An 18,705-nucleotide genomic window follows, 5' to 3' on the forward strand; every position below is an offset into this window, starting at 1 on the left:
GATCAGCGGGGCCTGCTGGGAAGTCACGAGTAGAACTGCTGACACTTCCTCTACTCCTCGACTGATGCTCTAGGAGGATTAAAAGAAATGTTGGCCACCGTCTTTGGCCCCTGCCTGACCCACGGGGGCTTTATTACGCTGTCAGGAAGATGTAGTAAATGAGCGATCAAGTGTTGTACCTGTCATGACTGGATGAAACACAAAAAAGATAATGTAACCAAAAATATGTGGAAGCAGAGAGAGGGAATAGTTTGGATTCAAGCTGCAGCCTTCAGGGTTGAAATAAGAAGCCAGCACGGAAGTCCTGAAAAGTGCAGTTCTTTGAATGGCCACTTGAGGCAGGCTCCAAAAGAGAGTCAATCCCCCTTTGAGCAAACGTTACAGCAGAACTAAGCATATACCATATCTAATTTCCCCTCCAATGACAACAGAAAGGGGATGAATTTTTATATAACTCGCTCATTTAATTATATGAAGGCTTAACGTTATGCATAATTAAGGGCGTGGCCGCTTTCAGTGGCAGCTAGCAAGCTGCATGCAAGACTTCATCTCTGTCAAGATTTTGCAAAAATGGCAAGACACAAGACGCTCAGAGGCAGACAGGTAACAGAACAAAAAGCGTGGTTTAATGTAACCAAACCTGTATTGTAGTCCATAAAATCCAAAGTCCAAAATTCAAAATCTGATACAAAAGGCAGGCAAAAATTCTGGCAACAAAACAGGAGTAATCAGAAGTACAAACCAGGGTGATTCAGGCAGCAAACACGGGTAAAACATGACGGGTAGATAGGAGTAGGGAACAGACGAGACACACAGGAACACAGAGACAAACAAAGATGAGAACAGACAAACTAACAAAGAATGAGGGGAAAACACAAGCTTTGATTCACAGGGAGTGATTAACTAATGGAACACAGGTGTGCAGGAAAACAGACAAAGACAGGGAGTGGAAAGTGAAACACATCACACATGAGGATGAACCGGACAAAGACACAACATATGGCTTTGTGTTGGATTAAAGCCATATTATTGACTTTAAATCATGAACATACAGAGAGGATGGGAAAAAGAAAAGACACAGGAATAAACCCGTGAATGATTGGATTTCCTCTTCTGAAGCATTAATGAATCCACCTGCATAAATAGAAAATAAAATCAGGTTGTTTTTCCTCTCAGTAACATCGACTGTGCAGGAGGAAACAACAGTTCAGTGGTAAATGTGGTTTTAATATAACATCTCCTCAATTGTCTCATTTGTTTAACATATTTACATCAATGTGTTGCATTTAATTTGCCAACAAGTGAAGTGAGCGGGGGGTTCAGTGAGAGCTGTTTTAATGCTAAACATCCCCCGCGCTCTTACCGTAAATAACCTCACAATTAGAAACATGGTATACGAAACTCGCGCATGCCGACGAACACACGCAAACACAAACAGATGCCAGATTGAACAGCAGGAGAGCACATGTATGCAAAGAAAAGCAAGACTTCACTGCAGAGCATCACCTGGTACGTGTTAGCAGCACAATCTTTATAAATCTGTCATAATTTGAACTAAATGGGGACCACTGAGCTGGTAGAGCCACCGCAGAGAAATGATACGTGGACTGACTTTTTTTTTATGAGGAATTTCATCTCTGTGAAGTTTAAGAACTTTCAATGGAAACAATGTCCACGGTTTACTTTTGTTTCAGCTGTTTAAAAGGTCCAGTGTGTAGGACTTACTGTCATCTCGGGGTGAGATTGCAGAGTGCAATCGAATACCCCTCATATCACCTTACCCTAAGATGGCTGCTAAAAATGCTAAAGGCCCCTCTAGACACAAGGATTGTTTTGTCCGTTCTGGGCTATTGTAAAAACATGGCGGACTCCATGGAAGAAGACCCGCTCCCTATGAAGATATTGAAAGCTCATTATGATTATACACTTAAGAAAACAACTATATTTTAATTATTATTCATAACTATAAATACTGAATTCCAATACTCCTCATAGATCTCTGTAAATCCCACACACTGGACCTTTAAACTGTAAGACGATCCCTCAACTCAACACCAACACAATACTGGAGGAAATAGTAAGTCCTTAAAGTTGCTTTACTCTGAGACATTTTGAGACATGTATTAAAATAACCTTTTTAAGGCTGTGGCACACTTTGTTTGGAATCATGACCGACTGGATCAAGATGCAGTAAGTTCAGTCCGGGCCAGTTCATGCTTGCAGTAGGAGGCTCAAATCTCTGCAATGATTCAACATGTTTTACAGACCCGATGTCCCACTGTTCTTTTGAATATTGTATTAAAAATGTTGGATTTTTTACTGGAATTTGGGCCATCAAAATCAAACAAGATAGAAGTAGATAATAGAGACTTAATGTAAACAAAAACTGGCCAAGAATAACAAGCAATAGGTTAAAAGGTTAGCAGTGTGGTGTTCAGTGAGGGAAATTTTCTTTATAATCGAGTTCGTCAGGTTCGTCAAGTGCAGAGCCACAGCTCAGCTGAAGTTTACTGCTTTAGTTTTCTGCTTTAGTGCAGGAATATAATGAAAAATTGTGGTTTTGCAGAATAATGAGAGTCACCTGATGACGTGACAGTGATTACAGTCTGGTGTCCTTTCTGACCAATTTGTGTGTCTTGGTTTCAAATAGTTTTTTGATGTGCAGCATGAAGTTTTTGTCTCTCAAAAGAATACTGCACTCTTACAACACTTTCATACTCTGGATGGACAGTTAAAAGAGAGAGTCAAAATCAATGCAGCAGAAGTGAACATGTCATCTTTTTCAATCTTCCTTGTGAAACCCTTGGGCCTACATTACCCACAATGCAACTCCACAACCAACAGTTGGGTCAGAGATTCAGGTGTGTTATACTAGTCACAGCCAATGTAACCTTGAGCTGCTAGCCTCAAGCAGAGATGAGGAGCAGCTACAGAAGTCTGGTAAGCGCACACAAAAGGCTTTATTGAAACTTTTTCAGCTTTCCAAACTCATTGTTCTCTTACAGCTCCCCCTCAGAGCAGTTAAAGAATTCAAAGAGACATTTCAAAGCAAGTGGTGCCTTATTTTTTTCAGACCATCATCAAGTCACAAGATGTTCTGTAACATGTGTCCTCTGCCGGGCTGTAACACTAATTGCTATTGTTGCCGGGCTGCAGACCTTTAATCTGTCTTTATGTGGACGACATCATTTGGAAAACTTGACCAGCAGCTCACAGGCACAACATGTCGCCCTGCAAACATGTCTGAAACGTATGAGGGTCGCCCTTTAGGAGCCTTCGTGGGTGACTGGTCTGCATGCACAGTGAAGCATCACACACACACACACACACACAAACACACACGGATCTCTCTCTTTCAGCTGCCATGTCAGTTTCATTATCCAACAAAAGCAAACACGGCTTTTAAACACAGCTTGGTAAAGTGTGTGTGTGTATGTGTGTGTGTGTGTGCGCACTGGTGTGAGGTCGGTCAATATGGCTGACACATGGGGTCAGAATGAATCATTTCGTTCCTGAAGTGTGAAGACAATATATGCAGAACAACTCGTGGTATCTGTGGTATTTGTGTGTGTGTGTGTGTGTGTGAGTGTTATCACAATGAGAGAAACCGAAATGGTTCACTACCCTCCTATGTCCACATACGTCTGTGTGTGTGAAGGTGTGTGTGTGTGGTCCTCTTCTAGCATTTTCAACCACCAGCAGATGTTAGGGTGACCACTACGGGGGTGGTAGATGCTATTTCCATCTTGTGTGTGTGTGTGTGTGTGTGTGTGTGTGTGTGTTGTGTGTGTATGACCACTCTACAAGGGTGGTAGAAGTTATTGTCACTGGCCGCCTCACAGATAAAACAACATGGCTGAGACCACCACAGACTATTCCCCACACACACACCACACACACACACACACACACACACACACACACACACACACACACACACACACACATACATATATACACATTTGCATGTACACACACATACACAGAAGCTGAGTGCAGACCATTTGGCACCATGGGTAATTTTACTGTTTAAGTGGACTGAATAGAAAAATTGGTTCTTTTTCCTTTTAGTCTCTCATTTGTTGTAGGTGAAGGGTGGACTGTGGTGACGATGACGACAAATTTCCTATACACAGGAACACACACACACCAATGACAGGAAAAAAAATATATAAGGAGAATTTAACATAAGGATAATCAAGTCAAAAAGGTGAATGAAAGAAGACGATATTTCCACCATAACTGTTCCATATTCTACCCAGTCGAGCCGACGCCCTGCACCACAGAATGAGACCTTTCTTCCTCGTTTGCTCAGGTGAAAGTCTTCACTAATAGACAGTTTCTGGCGTCCTGGATTAAAGGTTTTCCACTGGAGAGCGGCCATGGTGGTACACCAGACAGTGACCTCTGGCTGTGACCAGTGTCGGGTTTTAGAGGCCAAATACTGAAGATTTTCTTCATTAGTTCTGGGAGGAGGTTCTGAGGGCGTCCCTACATGTGTTGTCAATGAGTCATAATGTAACCGAGCACATTTTGTTGTCAGATCAAAGGTGGACAATATTCACTTGTTTATGAACAATATTCCTGCGGTTAAGGAATGATGTGCATGGTTTTAAAATTGTGTAACACTCCATTGCGGGTCAATCATTTCCAGATATTTTCCAATAGTTTCATACAAGTTGGCGAGAAGAAACTGTAATTTGCAGAGGTGGCAGAAGTACACACAGTCTTTACTCAAGTAGAAGTACAGATACTTTAAAAAAAGACTCTGGTTAAAGCAGAAGTACTGATCCAACTTCTGTTGTGTAGTTCATACGCTTGGCAGATTAACCAGAGAACTGTCAAGTAACATTAGGCTTCACGATCAAAGGAAGTTTTTATATCATGTGGACAATCAATTAAAGGGTTTCATAATGCCATTTAGGCAATCTACTTCCCGTGTCCATGCTCTGAAGGACATTCCTACCGGCTATTTCCGTGCAAAGCTAACTGAACATCATGTCATATTAATATAATTCAAAGACTATTAAACTTAAAGGTAGAATCAGTAGGATTTGTCCACGCTGTTTGTAAACGCACCGAAAAGATAGTTGATCATTGAGTCTCGTTTCTAGGACATCAAATAAAGACATTTGGGGTTGGTAAGGCGTCCCGAGCACGGCAACACATTGGGAAAGGAACATCCAGGCTAACACGCCTTTTCTCCCCATTCAAGTCTCCTTCTATGTCTGTTTGTTGCAATGATAGGTTGAAATCAGTTTTGTGTTGTTGGGAAGGTGGCAGTAATTCCCCTCAAATGCATTAAAACTGGAGGAACGCCAGCCAGGAGATGCATACTACTAGCAGTAAAGTATTTAGCACTCTGTAGGCGGTTCACTGTATTTAGCCTGAAGATTTGTTTCCCAGCATGCTGATGAGCAGGTGAGACGTTTTATTACAACTGAGGCAGCTGGAACATCTTGGATCATGACTCACGTTTTCTCAACCGGAGATCAAATAAAGCTTCAACTATTTACAATAGATTCTCAGCATTTCTGCTGACCTTTCTTACACTCACAGGTGGGTGGAGTTTGCTGCTTTGGGAGGATACAGCCAGAAACAAGCAACAAAATTCATGTAAAACTATGAGGAATCCTTTCATGTTCAGGTTAACTTACTGAAATCTTCCACAACTACCAAAATATTGACTGTTAGACTACATCAGTGCATAAGTTCATAACGAAAGTTCCTCCAGTGCACAGTGGGAAAAATAACTCTGAATAGACAGAATAATATCTCCCTCTTAAGCCATTAAAATACTGGGAATGAAGGAGGGCTTGGCTGACTTTGGGCTCCAGCTAAACGACACATCCACATATTGAAGACATGAATTATGGGAACCGTGGGTGTTTGGCAGGACATCTCGTCATTTTTACCTCATAAATATGAAATTAAATGTCAGTGACAGAGCTGGACCGGCTCCCTGCAGAGGAAGTCTGTCCTAATTTGTTCTGCCAGTTCACTCTGACTCTCCCACTGTCACTGCCAACACTTTTATTGTGGCTGATTGGGGCGACCCTTCTGCCCTCTCGCAAATTACAGTGTCTCTTGCCAGTATTTTACTCTCCCATCACTTTATAAGCTGTTAGTCTTTTTCTGTCTCTTTCAGTGTGGTACCAACTTTTACCATCACCTGACCTCCATACCAACACAAAGATGAACTTGATAATAACAAATATTATCTTCTGGAAGAAGAAGCGGTCCTAAAAACATATCAGCAATCACACAACAATTACATAACTTAAAGCCAAACATTTTTCTTTTATTCATGAGTCGTTAGTCAAAATGTAAAACACTTAATACCTGAACTTCTGGTGCCGCTATTGAGTAATTACTTTAATATGTTGAGCATATCTCCATAGGGCACCTGTGTGCAGGTTATGATAACTTTAGCACGCACGGTTTACAAAATAATCATGAATATATCCAACCACATAGACAGCCTTTTATTAAAAAAAAAAACCCAAACCACTAGACAAATACGCTTGACATATGCAGCTTGGAACAATGTGTCTATCTGTGAAAATGTGGAAGACGCGGTCAAAAAATAATACAGAAGAATAATAAAGATCGCTTCAGCATTCTCACAATAATTGCAGAATTTAAAGCCAAACCTCTGATGTGGTTTCACAGTATAAGTATGGATATATTGTCATTGCCACAGCTACAGTACAGGAACAATTATATAGCTCTGCAGCTTTTATGACCATGAAAACACTATTCATGACATTTATTGTGGTAAGACCTTGCACATAAAGCGACTGCGCGACAGGAAGTGCTTCAGTTCTGATTTATTTTCCATGTGAGCGATCCTGCAGACAGCTTCTAATTAGCCGGTGGATTCCACAGTTCGTCAGTCACAAACAAACTACAAAGCAAACTTCACACAGCAGTTGGACTTTAATATCCACAACAACTGGAGCAACACATTCTTATTCTGTGACGCAATATCAGAACAAAGGCCTTTTTCCACAGCCAGACTGATTTGTTGAATGCAACAAGGAAAAACACTGGGATTTCTGTGACAAGAACCCTCCTTGACTTAAGGTGGAACTGAGAAAAATATAAACACTTAAACAGACCTTTGCCTCAGGGAAGGTTTCTAGATAAGATGGCTGCTCCACCTAGTGTTGAAACAGCAGACTTCACATTCTGTATAACTGCATGCTTAGTGATCTCCTGTAGCCTAAATCATTCACAAAACATGCAAGAATTATACATGGGAATACAGTGAATTATTAATAAATACTTTTTTAAAATTCATGAACTAGTTTGGAAGTTGTCTCTACTGTCTCACCTCAAACAAAGAAACTTTTGCAGTCTTTCTGAGAATTGCTGTTTACATCTTTGCTGGATTAAGAGTCGGCCTGCTTCTTCCAGTAAACGCTGACTCTTCATCACAAAGGGAGCTGAGTCACAGACCAGATGGAGACTCTGAGAGGACAGATAATGAGTGGAAACCTGGCTGAACCATAAACGTCTCTAACAAACACTAAGCCAAGTCCTACAAGAGAGGAATCAGTGTGTTGTCTATATTTTAGAGTTTAAAGTGTGTAAAAAAGTATGTTTATACCATGTCACGATATACCTGCAATGTATTTTGTATTTTATAGTCTTTAAATATGGATACTTTTCTGTAATATTGACTGACACCTGGTTATTTTACTGAATGAAACTAGTCATAGTTTTGCTGGAACCAATACTTTATTTTCCACTTCGGCAGCTAGTTGACATTCTTGCACTCCTGCATACTTGACATATCTATATATCTATATCTATCTTGACATTGTAAACTACAGTAATGGGTTAGTAATGGCTCACTAACCCAAAAGTTTCTCTTATCAGTGGCTTATAAATAATCATATAAATGACAACTATTAAGCAATTTACTATGCGTTACAAAAGCCTTTCGTTATGATCAAAAACACTTTTTAACGAGTGACTGAAGGTGACACAAATACAGAAAATTGTTTTTTGTTGATGTTTTGACAGATAAACTGCTTGAATGACCACATTTTTACCTCTTAATCACGTTTGTTACTATTTATTTTGATCCTGTAACACTGATGCACTACTTTTTTCATTTTTGCTGTAATTTAATACCATGCAATGGAAAATTTCCTCATCACTAGGATTGTTCTCCTTGTTGGTTGTTCTTTAGCAGATGTTCAGCCTGCAAAAACAAAACAAAACCGCTGTGTCAGTTCACTCATTTTCAACAAAGGCTCTTATATTTGTTAAAGGACTACTGTGTAAATACCAAAAAGTTGACGGGGTCCTCTGGTTTGATCTTGCTGCAGTCTAACATGGCCTCAGTGAGCGAGGGCATCACGTACTTCATCAGGTAGTTCCTCAGAGGAAGAGAGCGAGCTTCCAGCAGCTCGTACTCCTGTCTCTGCAACTCCGACAAATTCTTCTGCTAATAAATAACAAAAAATATCAATTCATTGTCATTATTTACTCTCTATTTACTCATTACGTCTATACATCCTCTCTAAATGCTGGTATGACACACTTTTGTGGCTTCTTCTCTCCACTCACCCACTCCTCGTACTGAGCAACCATCTCAGCCAGTGCAGCTTCATTCCTGCGTTTCTTCTCAGCAGCTTCTGCAGCCAGTTTCTTCTTCCTCTCTTCCTCTTTCTTTCTGTCCTCCTCCTCCTGCTCCTCTGGACTTGGGCCGTAATTCTTGGGAATCCCCGCCATCTCAGTGATCTTCTTCATAACATCTGTGTACTCTGAATCACCTGTCGTGACCTCTGGAGAGGAAAAGGCATACTTATTGTAAAAAAATACTTCTACAAGCCTCACTACTGAATGTTATGTTGATTGCCATGAGGTCAGCATGAGGTTGACAGCACACAATGAGATAGATTAATGGCAAGGTAAGGCAAAAATGATCTGATTCCAGCTTCTTAAATGTGAATATATTCTGGTTTATTTACTCATCTATGACAGTAAACTGAATATCTTTGGGTTGTGGACAAAAAAAACAACAACAAAAAACATTTGAAGACGACATTTTAGGCTTTGAGAAACAAACTGATTTACATTTTTCGCAATTTTCTGACATTTTGTAGACCAAACAACTAATCAATTAATCGAGAAAAAAACAAACAGATTAAAAATAATTGTTAGTTGCAGCCCTAGATTTTAAACAAAACCAAGCTACTGTACAGTATAGAGCTTTTTAATGCTGATTTAACTCTTGGCAAGACTGCAAATAAGCTTAATTTCCAAAATGTTTAACTATTCCTTTAAACAGAACAATTTTGAATGACGAAGCAACAAGCTTCTTGAAATATGAAGCAAAGGAATTTACATGAAATGTGATCTTCATTTCAAGAAACTCTAGTACAAGAAGAAGACTACAAATGGGCTTTAAGACATAGTCACATTTTTCATAGCTGCATCATAAAATGCAACACAATGTGCTGATAGACACACCAGTATGCTGCTAACACTCAAACTCTTTTCTTTGCTATAATTTCTTCAATATTCTGGTAACGTCTTGCCATTTATGCATCTTCCAGTAACGTTTTAACTTTGATGTGTCTTTGAGGACAGTACCGATATGTTCTGGGTGAATCTCGAGCTCATCAAAGTAGTCCAGCAGGGTTTCCTCTGCAGTGCAGAGTTGTCTGTATCTCGTCAGGCGAGCGACAAATTCCTCCTGGGTGTATCGCATTTTCTCTGCCACGCTCTGTGGAAGTCCCTGTGCTCTCTTTGTCAGGAAATCATCCGTCGCATTCAGGGCGAAAACATGCTCTGCAAAACATAAAACAAGTGGAATAAGACGATGAAACTGACAGAATGTTTTTTATTATTAGAGGTATGAAGAGAGTTTTGGTGAGCTAGTTTTAGGATTATTTTATAAGATCCTCTGCTGTAACAACTGATTGGTGTGTTTTCTATCTTTGTAAGCAGTACATCAACAACCTGGTGTGATCTTCTGGTTGTACACAGGTTTGAACATCATTTCCTGGTTCTCTGTGTCTTCATCTGAATGGTAAAAACGCCACATCAATATTAGTGTAATCAATATGAATACATTTTACAGTAATTAAAAGAATGGATCAAACATACCAGAGAAAATCAGCTTCGCTTGCTCATAAGTCTTCGGAAATCCATCAAGGACAAATCCTTGGTTCCTACATGGCTTTGAATTCAGCTTTTCTTGCAAAATGTCAACAAGTAGATTATCAGCCAGTCGACCTAAAGGACCAAGGCAGTCATTTAAAACCTTTACAACCCATTAATACTCCAAACACAGATGTACTGATATATTTGTACTCTCTATATTTGCAACTGCCGTACAACAACTTCCTCGGGATGAATAAAGTTCTGTCTTATCTTATCTTAAAATGACCCCTGGCCCACATTGTTTTGTTGTTGTGTAGTGCACCAAGAAAGGTTAAATGAAAAATAAAAACTTCACTTAAAAACGTTATTAGTATTATTTATTATTAAGTCAACATACACTATTATTCTCGTCACACTGATTCAACATCAGGCCTGTTACTGGGTGTCCATTTCCCACTTTTATCAACAGTATAAGTTTGAAGTAATCCAAAGACTGCTGTAATCAAACATCCATGACTTTTGAAATGTTAATAAAAACATAATGTCTACTTTACGGCTTTCTGAGGCATGGAATATGGTAGTTCTTATGTAGGACTGTGGTTCTACAGTATAACAAACCTGCATTCATTTCCATGCTTTTGTTAAAGTCTTCCAGTTGTTTCCGGGCAGCAGCTGTTACCTCTTCGCTGACATATTCAGGCTCAGCTTCATCCACTATCTCCTTCTGCAAAATATGGAAAGATACGTGACAAATGAATATGAGTATGTGTTTGTTGAGCATCATTGTTGCCCTGTAAGAGTCTCAAACTGCAAAATAGAACTTCCACAAGAGGGCAGTACATTTCCTCTGAGACAAAAATTAAGTTTGTCTGAAAATGCAATTCTTTGATTCCACTGACCAGTTGTGTGATCTTTTCCTCTATGACCTCTTTGATCCTGATGTGGTGTATTTGGTAATGACTGCACAGCTTCTCTGCAACGGTGGTTTTACCCACAGCTGGAGGTCCGACCAGGCTGATTTTGATTGGCTAGGGAGACAAAATAGAAACAAGACTTGGCTTTAAGCTGATGTCAAAGTAGCTTTTATGTCCGAAATACACATTTAATCAAGGCATACTGTACACCAGAGTAACAGAAGGTTGATTTTGCCATGTGCAGCCACATGTCTTGACAGTTTCCACAGTAAATTTTGTGTTTCCACCTCAAACAGAAAAAAATCTGTGGGCTTTTCCTTAACATATCAAATATAGTCATTAATCAGCTGAATCTGCTGTCTCTATACAGCAAAATAATGAGAACTCTCAAACACTCTTGTGTGTATCAAGTATGTATCAAGTGTCAACTGGCGTCAAAATTCAACTGTGTTTGTAAAATGTCTTTATTTGAAGGAGCTGAACACTCACAAGTAGCTGCCTGGTGTTTTTGTATTCCTTCACGATGCTCTCCATGTTTTCTACCATCCCAGCTTCAGACGTCCAGCGGAGACTGAAGGAGTCTTTGATGATAAAAGCATCCAGGCGGAGGTTGATGCTGAGGTAGTCCAATTCCTCAGGCTGAAACGAAAACACAGTATGTGTGATATTGAATATTTACTGGTAGAATATGTCATGATGTGCCATAGAGGGCCAACTGCATCTTTATTACAACCACAGGTTACATCAGGAGGTTTCTCTGATCCTGTATTAAGAGCCACTAAAGATAGTTACTGCTCAGATGTGAATTAATGTGTGTTGATTCTTAACCCAGATGTAACCCTGTCATCCTAGACACATAACATCTAGTGCTGCTTCATCTGTGTCAGATAGTAGACATTTTTTTAAGGGGTAAAGCTTAACTGTCCATTTAAAACTGATAATAGTATATTCTATTACTGTTAAATTGTACTAAAGCTTGGTGGTTATTCAATTATTTTAAAAGTATAAAAGTAGCCTTCAATTGACTTTCCAAGAAACAGCAGCTTTATATGTAATTGTTTGATAATGTGGTATTTTTGTGCATAAGCGTTTCAAGGTTGGATTGCCACACTGAGAGAATTATTATTAAATTAAATGAATATTTAAAAAGAGTGATTGTGTAATAATTCAGATGAGATTCTACCTTATTTAAAATTAGTAAAAAGTAAAAAATGGCATACTGTACCTTAAAAGCCTTCATGGCAATTGCTTCCTGCTCTGGCACTTTGTTCAGTTTTCCCCGCCCAAGTGTAACACTTATCATCTGAAGAGTAAAGAGTCAGAGAATAACAGTAATCGTTTTAATATTTTGATGTGTCATTGAATGACTGATTGACTTGATTTGTCATTTTGTCTTTGCAGATCACAGTAGAAAGTTAACTATAGATTCATAAGTAGGGCTACAAATATTACTATATTTCAAATATTACTGTGAATGTATATTGCTTCCAGAGTTATCTGTCTCTGTGATAAATAATAATCATTATAATATCACATATAACGGTCGATCACTATTTAATTGATTATCAAAATAGTTTGCAATTAATTTTCGTTAAATTGACTTCCATTCATTGACTAATTGTTGCAGCTGTAGTCATAAAAAAACAACAACAAATGTATTATCCATTTTCTTTTATGTCTTGCTTCATTCATGTTACCTTCACAATATCCTCTAAAGTGTTCTTAGAGTCATCGACAGCAAGAATGTACTTTGACTTTGGCTTGAGTTCAATGATATTTTGGAGAACTCTGAGAAAGAAACACAGTTTAGTCCTGTATTAATTATCTCTAAAAATAAACAGTATATATATATGTGTGTGTAGAAGTACTGTAAATTAAAATCACCCTCCGAGGTCATAAACATGAATCATTGGGATGTAATTTGTGCCCTCTCCAAAAAGAGGAACTTTTGGAAACTGCAGCAACCAAGACACCTGTTCAAAAATACAAAAACATTTCATAGAAGATGATATTGCAATTTAGGCATTCAGTACACACACACACACACACACACACACACACACACACACACACACACACACACACACACACACACAGTGTACTGAGGTATTATTGCATTAATATCTACCTTGAAAAAGTAGTGAAAGAGGTTCTCTCCTTTTCCGTACTGAAGACCGCTGGCTACAACATAGCCAGTAAGTCCGGTCCCCTTCTGTAAGGTTAGCAAGATAAAACAATTCTATAAGGTTTACAGGCATTTTTCAAGTATTTATCTTTTTATAACTAAATTCATTTTCCTGGTACTGTTACCGTAAAATGCTACCACTCTGTTGGAATATGTTTTGAGTATGTTGTAAGTAATGTTCTTACACCTCTGCCCAGTTTGAGCACAAGTTTCTCCAGATTATTGTGGTTTTTGAAGTTGGGATGAGGCCTTCTTCTTCTGAATTCCTCCTCTGTTAGCAGAACGTCTGTTTCATCCTGAAAAGAGAAAATGTCAATCATGTTGGTTGTGTTTTATTCGCAGTACAACTCGACAGTTTGGCGACATTTTCCTGCAGGCTCACCGGATTCTGCGCCTTGCTCAGGGCCCAGGTCATCACTGTGGAGACTAAGATGAACATTTTCCGAGACTTGAAGTTCTCCCCCTCCGCATGAAGGGCTGTTTGTAGAAGAAATAAATAAAGTACAAGAATCATCCAGGAAACTATAAGCTATAGGCTTACATTTTTCGGTTCACCTAGTAATAAGCCTACTTACACCTTACCTGTGATTGCCCATGTTGCTTCTTCAACCTGCTGCTGTGTGCCACTTTCTGAGATGTTGTACACAACGACATCACACTCCAGCAGGCGCTCAAGAAGCTCATCTCGAGTTGGTGACTACCAAAAGAGACCCAGTTTACACATTGTCCGTAATTTGCGTTATCGTTGTTATAGTTAATGTAAGCAGTGGTAACAAGTACAGTAAAAGTACCAATGCCACAATATAAATTGCTCAATTACAAGTTAAAGTCCTGCATTTAAAATCTTAAAAGTAATATCAGCAAAAAGTACTTCACATTTTGAAAAGTAAAACTACTCTTTATGCAAAATGACTCCAGACAGACTCTTGTATCAAAATTGGACAGTATTGGACGGACAGTGTACTAAAAAAAGTCATGCTTGAGCAAGCGTAAAGATATTGTATTAAAATACTATTTTTCGCATTTCTTTAGACAAACCAAAGAATGACACGGGGTTTGAACGCCTGACTCACCGTATACTGTTCAAGTAGAAAGCTTTCTTTGTCATCTCTGGGGGAAGCAGACACAGTTCCCACTATCTGAAAGGCAGGTTCACCTGGAGGGGAGGCCAACGTCTGTTCTTCTCCCTCCTCCGAGCTCTCCCCGGCAGAGCAGGTCGATAAAAACTGTTCAAGTACAGGTAAGTCAGACAATAAACTGTAAACAAGCGAACAGCACGCCATTTTATATTGACAAAAAGGCGAGCTACTTCTTTAGCTAACATTACCTTGGCGATGTGTTTGGAGGAATACCTGTCGACATCGTTGATAAAAATACGTTTGGGACGAGTTTTGTCCCCCATTTTGAAAAAAAAGCGAGTATTTGCGTTTACTAATACTTTGTGCTTTTTGTTTTAATAACTTACTTTATCACTAATTACGTGTTAAAGCTCTAGCTTGCTAGTTGTCTACATTTGTGGTAATAACTGTTGAGTTGCGTTGTGGAACGTTGCTATGGGCTCACTCCGGTTGCCATGGCTCAGCCAATGAGAATGCGTGGAGTCGCGCATACAGTACGCTTTACTTCCGGGTACTTCGCATTTACCCACAGGATCAAATTTATACTGAGGATTTTATTAATGTATTATTTTGTTGGCCTAAAAGTTCTCCAATTTAAACATAAAATCAAATGATTATACTCGAATAAGCCTTCCAATCCTCTTTATCATGATATCTATGTAACTCAATGTCCCCATTTTTAATCCCAACAGAAATTCAAGATGTTTAATTATGCCAGATGTCACATGACCTGGAAGCTATTGACAAAATTTAATAAAATGAAAATGATTCTTTAAATATCATTCAAGATTTTCATGAAAAATAACCAATAAAAAGAAATGTGTCTCATTCAGCCAGGACAGGAAGCACATGACATGGAAGCTACTGAAAAAAGGTGAGTTTCATAAAAAAAAATAAACATGAATAAAAAATATGATGAATTTTCATGGAATTTTTTTTTTAATATATAAAAAACACTAAAATCCACTAAAAAGAGGTTTGTCTCATTCAACCAGTACAATTGTACGGAAGCCCTAAAGGGCCATGCATTCATACATTTAATTTCCTCCGTTTTCCCGTGATAACGAGTTAAATTCATTTGTTTTCTCGAGATCTCGAGTTATTATCTCGAAATAACAACTGCCGTTTTCCCGAGATAACAGGATAATTTTTGTGAGATCTCGAGATAACGAAACTTTGTTTTCCCGAGATAACGATATAATTAATTTGAGATCTTGAGAAAACAAAACGATAGTGTAGTATATTAAATCATTGCAGGAAACATCATTCAGTGTAGCAATGTCAGAGGAGCAGGAGCATATCGATCACCGCGTCACATATCTTTTCAATCAAGGCCTGACAGGCTGAAATAGCATTATGCCTTGCTATTACAGATAATACACACATTAGTGTGCGTAATCTAAAAAGACGGTTAGCAAGGCATCAGCTATATCGACGGCGCAATCTAAGTGAGCCTGATGTCGTCGTTAACTACATAGCTGACCAGCTACAAGGTCCCGGGCGTCTCCATAATCTCAGGCCTATCATATCACAGTCATTATCTCGAGATCTCAAATTAATTATATCGTTATCTCGGGAAAACAAAGTTTCGTTATCTCGAGATTTCGAGATCTCGAGAAAATTATCCCGTTATCTCGGGAAAACGGCAGTTGTTATTTCGAGATAATAACTCGAGATCTCGAGAAAACAAATGAAATTAACTCGTTATCACGGGAAAACGGAGGAAATTAAATGTATGAATGCATGGCCCTTTAGGGCTTCCGTACAATTGAACCATAGTATGCAGTAAATATACATGTAAATATGTGTATTATTTCATTTTTATATTTGATAATTACATTTATTGCCCAAAAAATACTTGATGATACAGGGACTTAAAATAAATGTACTATGTTATATCAATTAACCTTTGTGTATCATTTTCCCATGGTGTCACTTTAGTATCCCTCTAATGCTGTTGTAATTCTCCTGTAGGGACTGCCAATTTAACACCCCCTCATGCAGCTCTCTATCTAACTCACAAACCACACACTCCTGCGGGCCTGTAGATCCCCTCATAGCAGGACAATGGAGCGCTGACATGGAAACTTTCAAAGCACCCCATATATTTATAGAGCTGACACTATCTGAGAAACTGCTGGCAGTGCTTGATGGTGTCTGTTCTACACAGGCCTCAGCACTCAGTAAAACACACCCTGTCATACATTCAAAGAACAGTGATACGGAAGGGAACTGCATGGATGATTGGTCGTTTCTGGCCATGTTTGGTAAACCTGTAATTCCTGATGCTGCGAAGTGTATTCCAATCATGGGTTGTTAAGGAATTTGATCAGTTTAGTGAAGAAGTCAGAGAATAAACAGGAATTTCTAAAATATCAACATCGTTATTGGTCTCAAAAAGCAGGTTTCAGTCTTGTTTTAGGGAGAATATTTTTAGGTGATGGCAACATTTAGAAGAGCCAATTTCTCCTGTGCCCTTTCTCAACCTCATGTACTGTATAATGATTTACAATTATAGCTGCTGATGTGATTGTTCTGATTAACATGTCAGCCAGCATGCAGTTTGTCAAACACTGGTGAGCCATCAGCTGTTTACAGCAGGCATGTGGCACATTACGATAACGGCTGTCGGTGCCAAGAACAGCACTGCTTGTTTATTGTCAGTGGACTGTTTATGATATTTACCTCTCTGCAATGAAATAATTTGAATAATTTTAGTCAAAATCAAGCAAAAAAAAAAAAAGGACACTAAGACAACTGATATCAGACATTTAGTCATCTCTGTGTATAAAATTAAAAAAACACATTTTTGCTCAACTTGAAATACTCCTGTTTGTAGAACATTTCAGGAATACATTTATCTATAGTCTGAAAATTGTGACAAGTAAGCCACTTATACTGTGTGAAAGTAATCAGCTTCATTTAATTACTAATTATTTCTAACATTTCTGTACAAGGTTAGATTCAGAGGTCTTTCAGCAACCAACATGCAGTGAATGTGGCACAAAAAGCCCTTTTTTTAAAATACTCCTGCGTTCTTTCTTTTACCATTTAACAAAAACATGTATAGCATTGTATTGCTGATGGTAAACAAACCACTGTCCAAGTAGGACTGACTGTTAAAAAGCAATTGTTGCCAACAGCTGCTGAAGTGTGTGCATGTGTGTGTGTTGGAGGAGGTGGGGGGGTGAAGAGCGGAGGGGGCAGCTGTCAGGACACGAACCGTGTGCTTCCTACATGCCCTTATAAGGACGGATGTCCCTCAAAACCATGACCCATTAAAGACCAGTCTGCCTTATCCTGATAAAGACCTGGTGATAAAGACGGGACTCTGCCAAAAAGTGCTTCGTCGACTTCAAGGCAGCTGTTGACAAAACACAGCGCCGGTTTCATCCAAAAACTAACGTGATGTCTCTGACTTTTACTTTTTGCTCAACAATGTGATGCAGTTATCCTTGAAAAAGACAGTCTGCTAATCAAATACTTGAAACACTCTGTTATTAGTGTTAAAGTTCACTGTAACACAGTGTTGTAAAAATGACCCAAAAGTCATATTTGAGTAAAAGTAAAGATATAATGTTAAATATTACTCTGGTTAAAGTGAAAGTCATGCATATGAATAGTAATTGGTTAAAATCTTAAGGTATCTGATGTTAAATGTACTTTAAAAGACTTTTTCTGACCATTTATAAGCATCAAAAGTACAAGTAAAAGTAAATGATACATATATTTACATATGTATGTACTGTATACTGCATACCAATTACTGGATTTGATATTTACAATTTTTTTTTCTGATTATCGGAATAAAAGTCTGACTGAATGGAAGCTTATGAGAAATAGACTCTACAGTTTCCTATTGAGTTTATTGTCTCAATTGCACGTTTCAATTCTTCATCTACTTCTGTTTATGGTCACTTATGGCTCGGAAAAACCAAGATGGCGACGGCTGTTGTGCCAAATTTTAGGCCTCAAAACAGTTGTACAAAAAGTGGATAATGTCACGGTGGGTTTACACTTGTGGGACATGCATTAATAACACACAATGATCTACTAATATAATAACATATATACCTTTTTTCTCATTGTTGTTGATCTTTGCTGATACTTGTGCTTCTAATGGGTGTCCTTGTAGTGGTATTGTAGGTATTGCCACTTTTTCTTAATTAAATGATCTGAATACTTCAACTACCACAAACTGATATTCCAGACCATCAGAGGGCAAAACATTCCTGAGTATTTCCTCATGACTACACGTAATATATGCATAGTACGTCTAACGTCCGTACAGGATTGACACATTCTTGAAGATGTAATCCCAAATTATACTTTCCTTCAGAGTACTTCTCTTTGCTGGGACTACCTT

At 38.6% G+C, this 18,705-nt stretch overlaps 1 protein-coding gene across 1 annotated transcript; it reads right to left on the bottom strand.

Moving 5' to 3' along the window:
* Nucleotides 1–8,167: 8,167 nt before the first annotated feature.
* Nucleotides 8,168–14,623, bottom strand: LOC141017711 (adenylate kinase 7-like). Its single transcript, XM_073492442.1, has 18 exons — nt 14,549–14,623; nt 14,295–14,447; nt 13,804–13,918; nt 13,604–13,698; nt 13,407–13,517; nt 13,165–13,248; nt 12,921–13,009; nt 12,734–12,824; nt 12,262–12,339; nt 11,526–11,675; nt 11,022–11,150; nt 10,741–10,843; nt 10,126–10,254; nt 9,979–10,041; nt 9,610–9,807; nt 8,581–8,798; nt 8,300–8,458; nt 8,168–8,212 (listed from the first exon to the last, which is right to left on the bottom strand). Exons 1-18 carry the CDS (start codon nt 14,621–14,623, stop codon nt 8,168–8,170), a joined length of 2,085 nt encoding a protein of 694 aa, XP_073348543.1.
* Nucleotides 14,624–18,705: the final 4,082 nt, after the last annotated feature.

This window comes from Pagrus major, chromosome 22, assembly GCF_040436345.1.
Source record: "Pagrus major chromosome 22, Pma_NU_1.0".
In the NCBI taxonomy this organism is placed as follows: domain Eukaryota; kingdom Metazoa; phylum Chordata; class Actinopteri; order Spariformes; family Sparidae; genus Pagrus; species Pagrus major.

What these genes read in the sequence shown, in the direction of transcription:
- LOC141017711 (XM_073492442.1), bottom strand. Translation starts at nt 14,623, where the DNA reads ATGGGGGACAAAACTCGTCCCAAACGTATTTTTATCAACGATGTCGAC. An exon ending in CCTCCAAACACATCGCCAAG is followed by an intron (nt 14,448 to 14,548) that starts GTAATGTTAGCT and finishes GTACTTGAACAG; the next exon opens with TTTTTATCGACCTGCTCTGC. An exon ending in AGCGAAGCTGATTTTCTCTG is followed by an intron (nt 10,042 to 10,125) that starts GTATGTTTGATC and finishes TTTACCATTCAG; the next exon opens with ATGAAGACACAGAGAACCAG.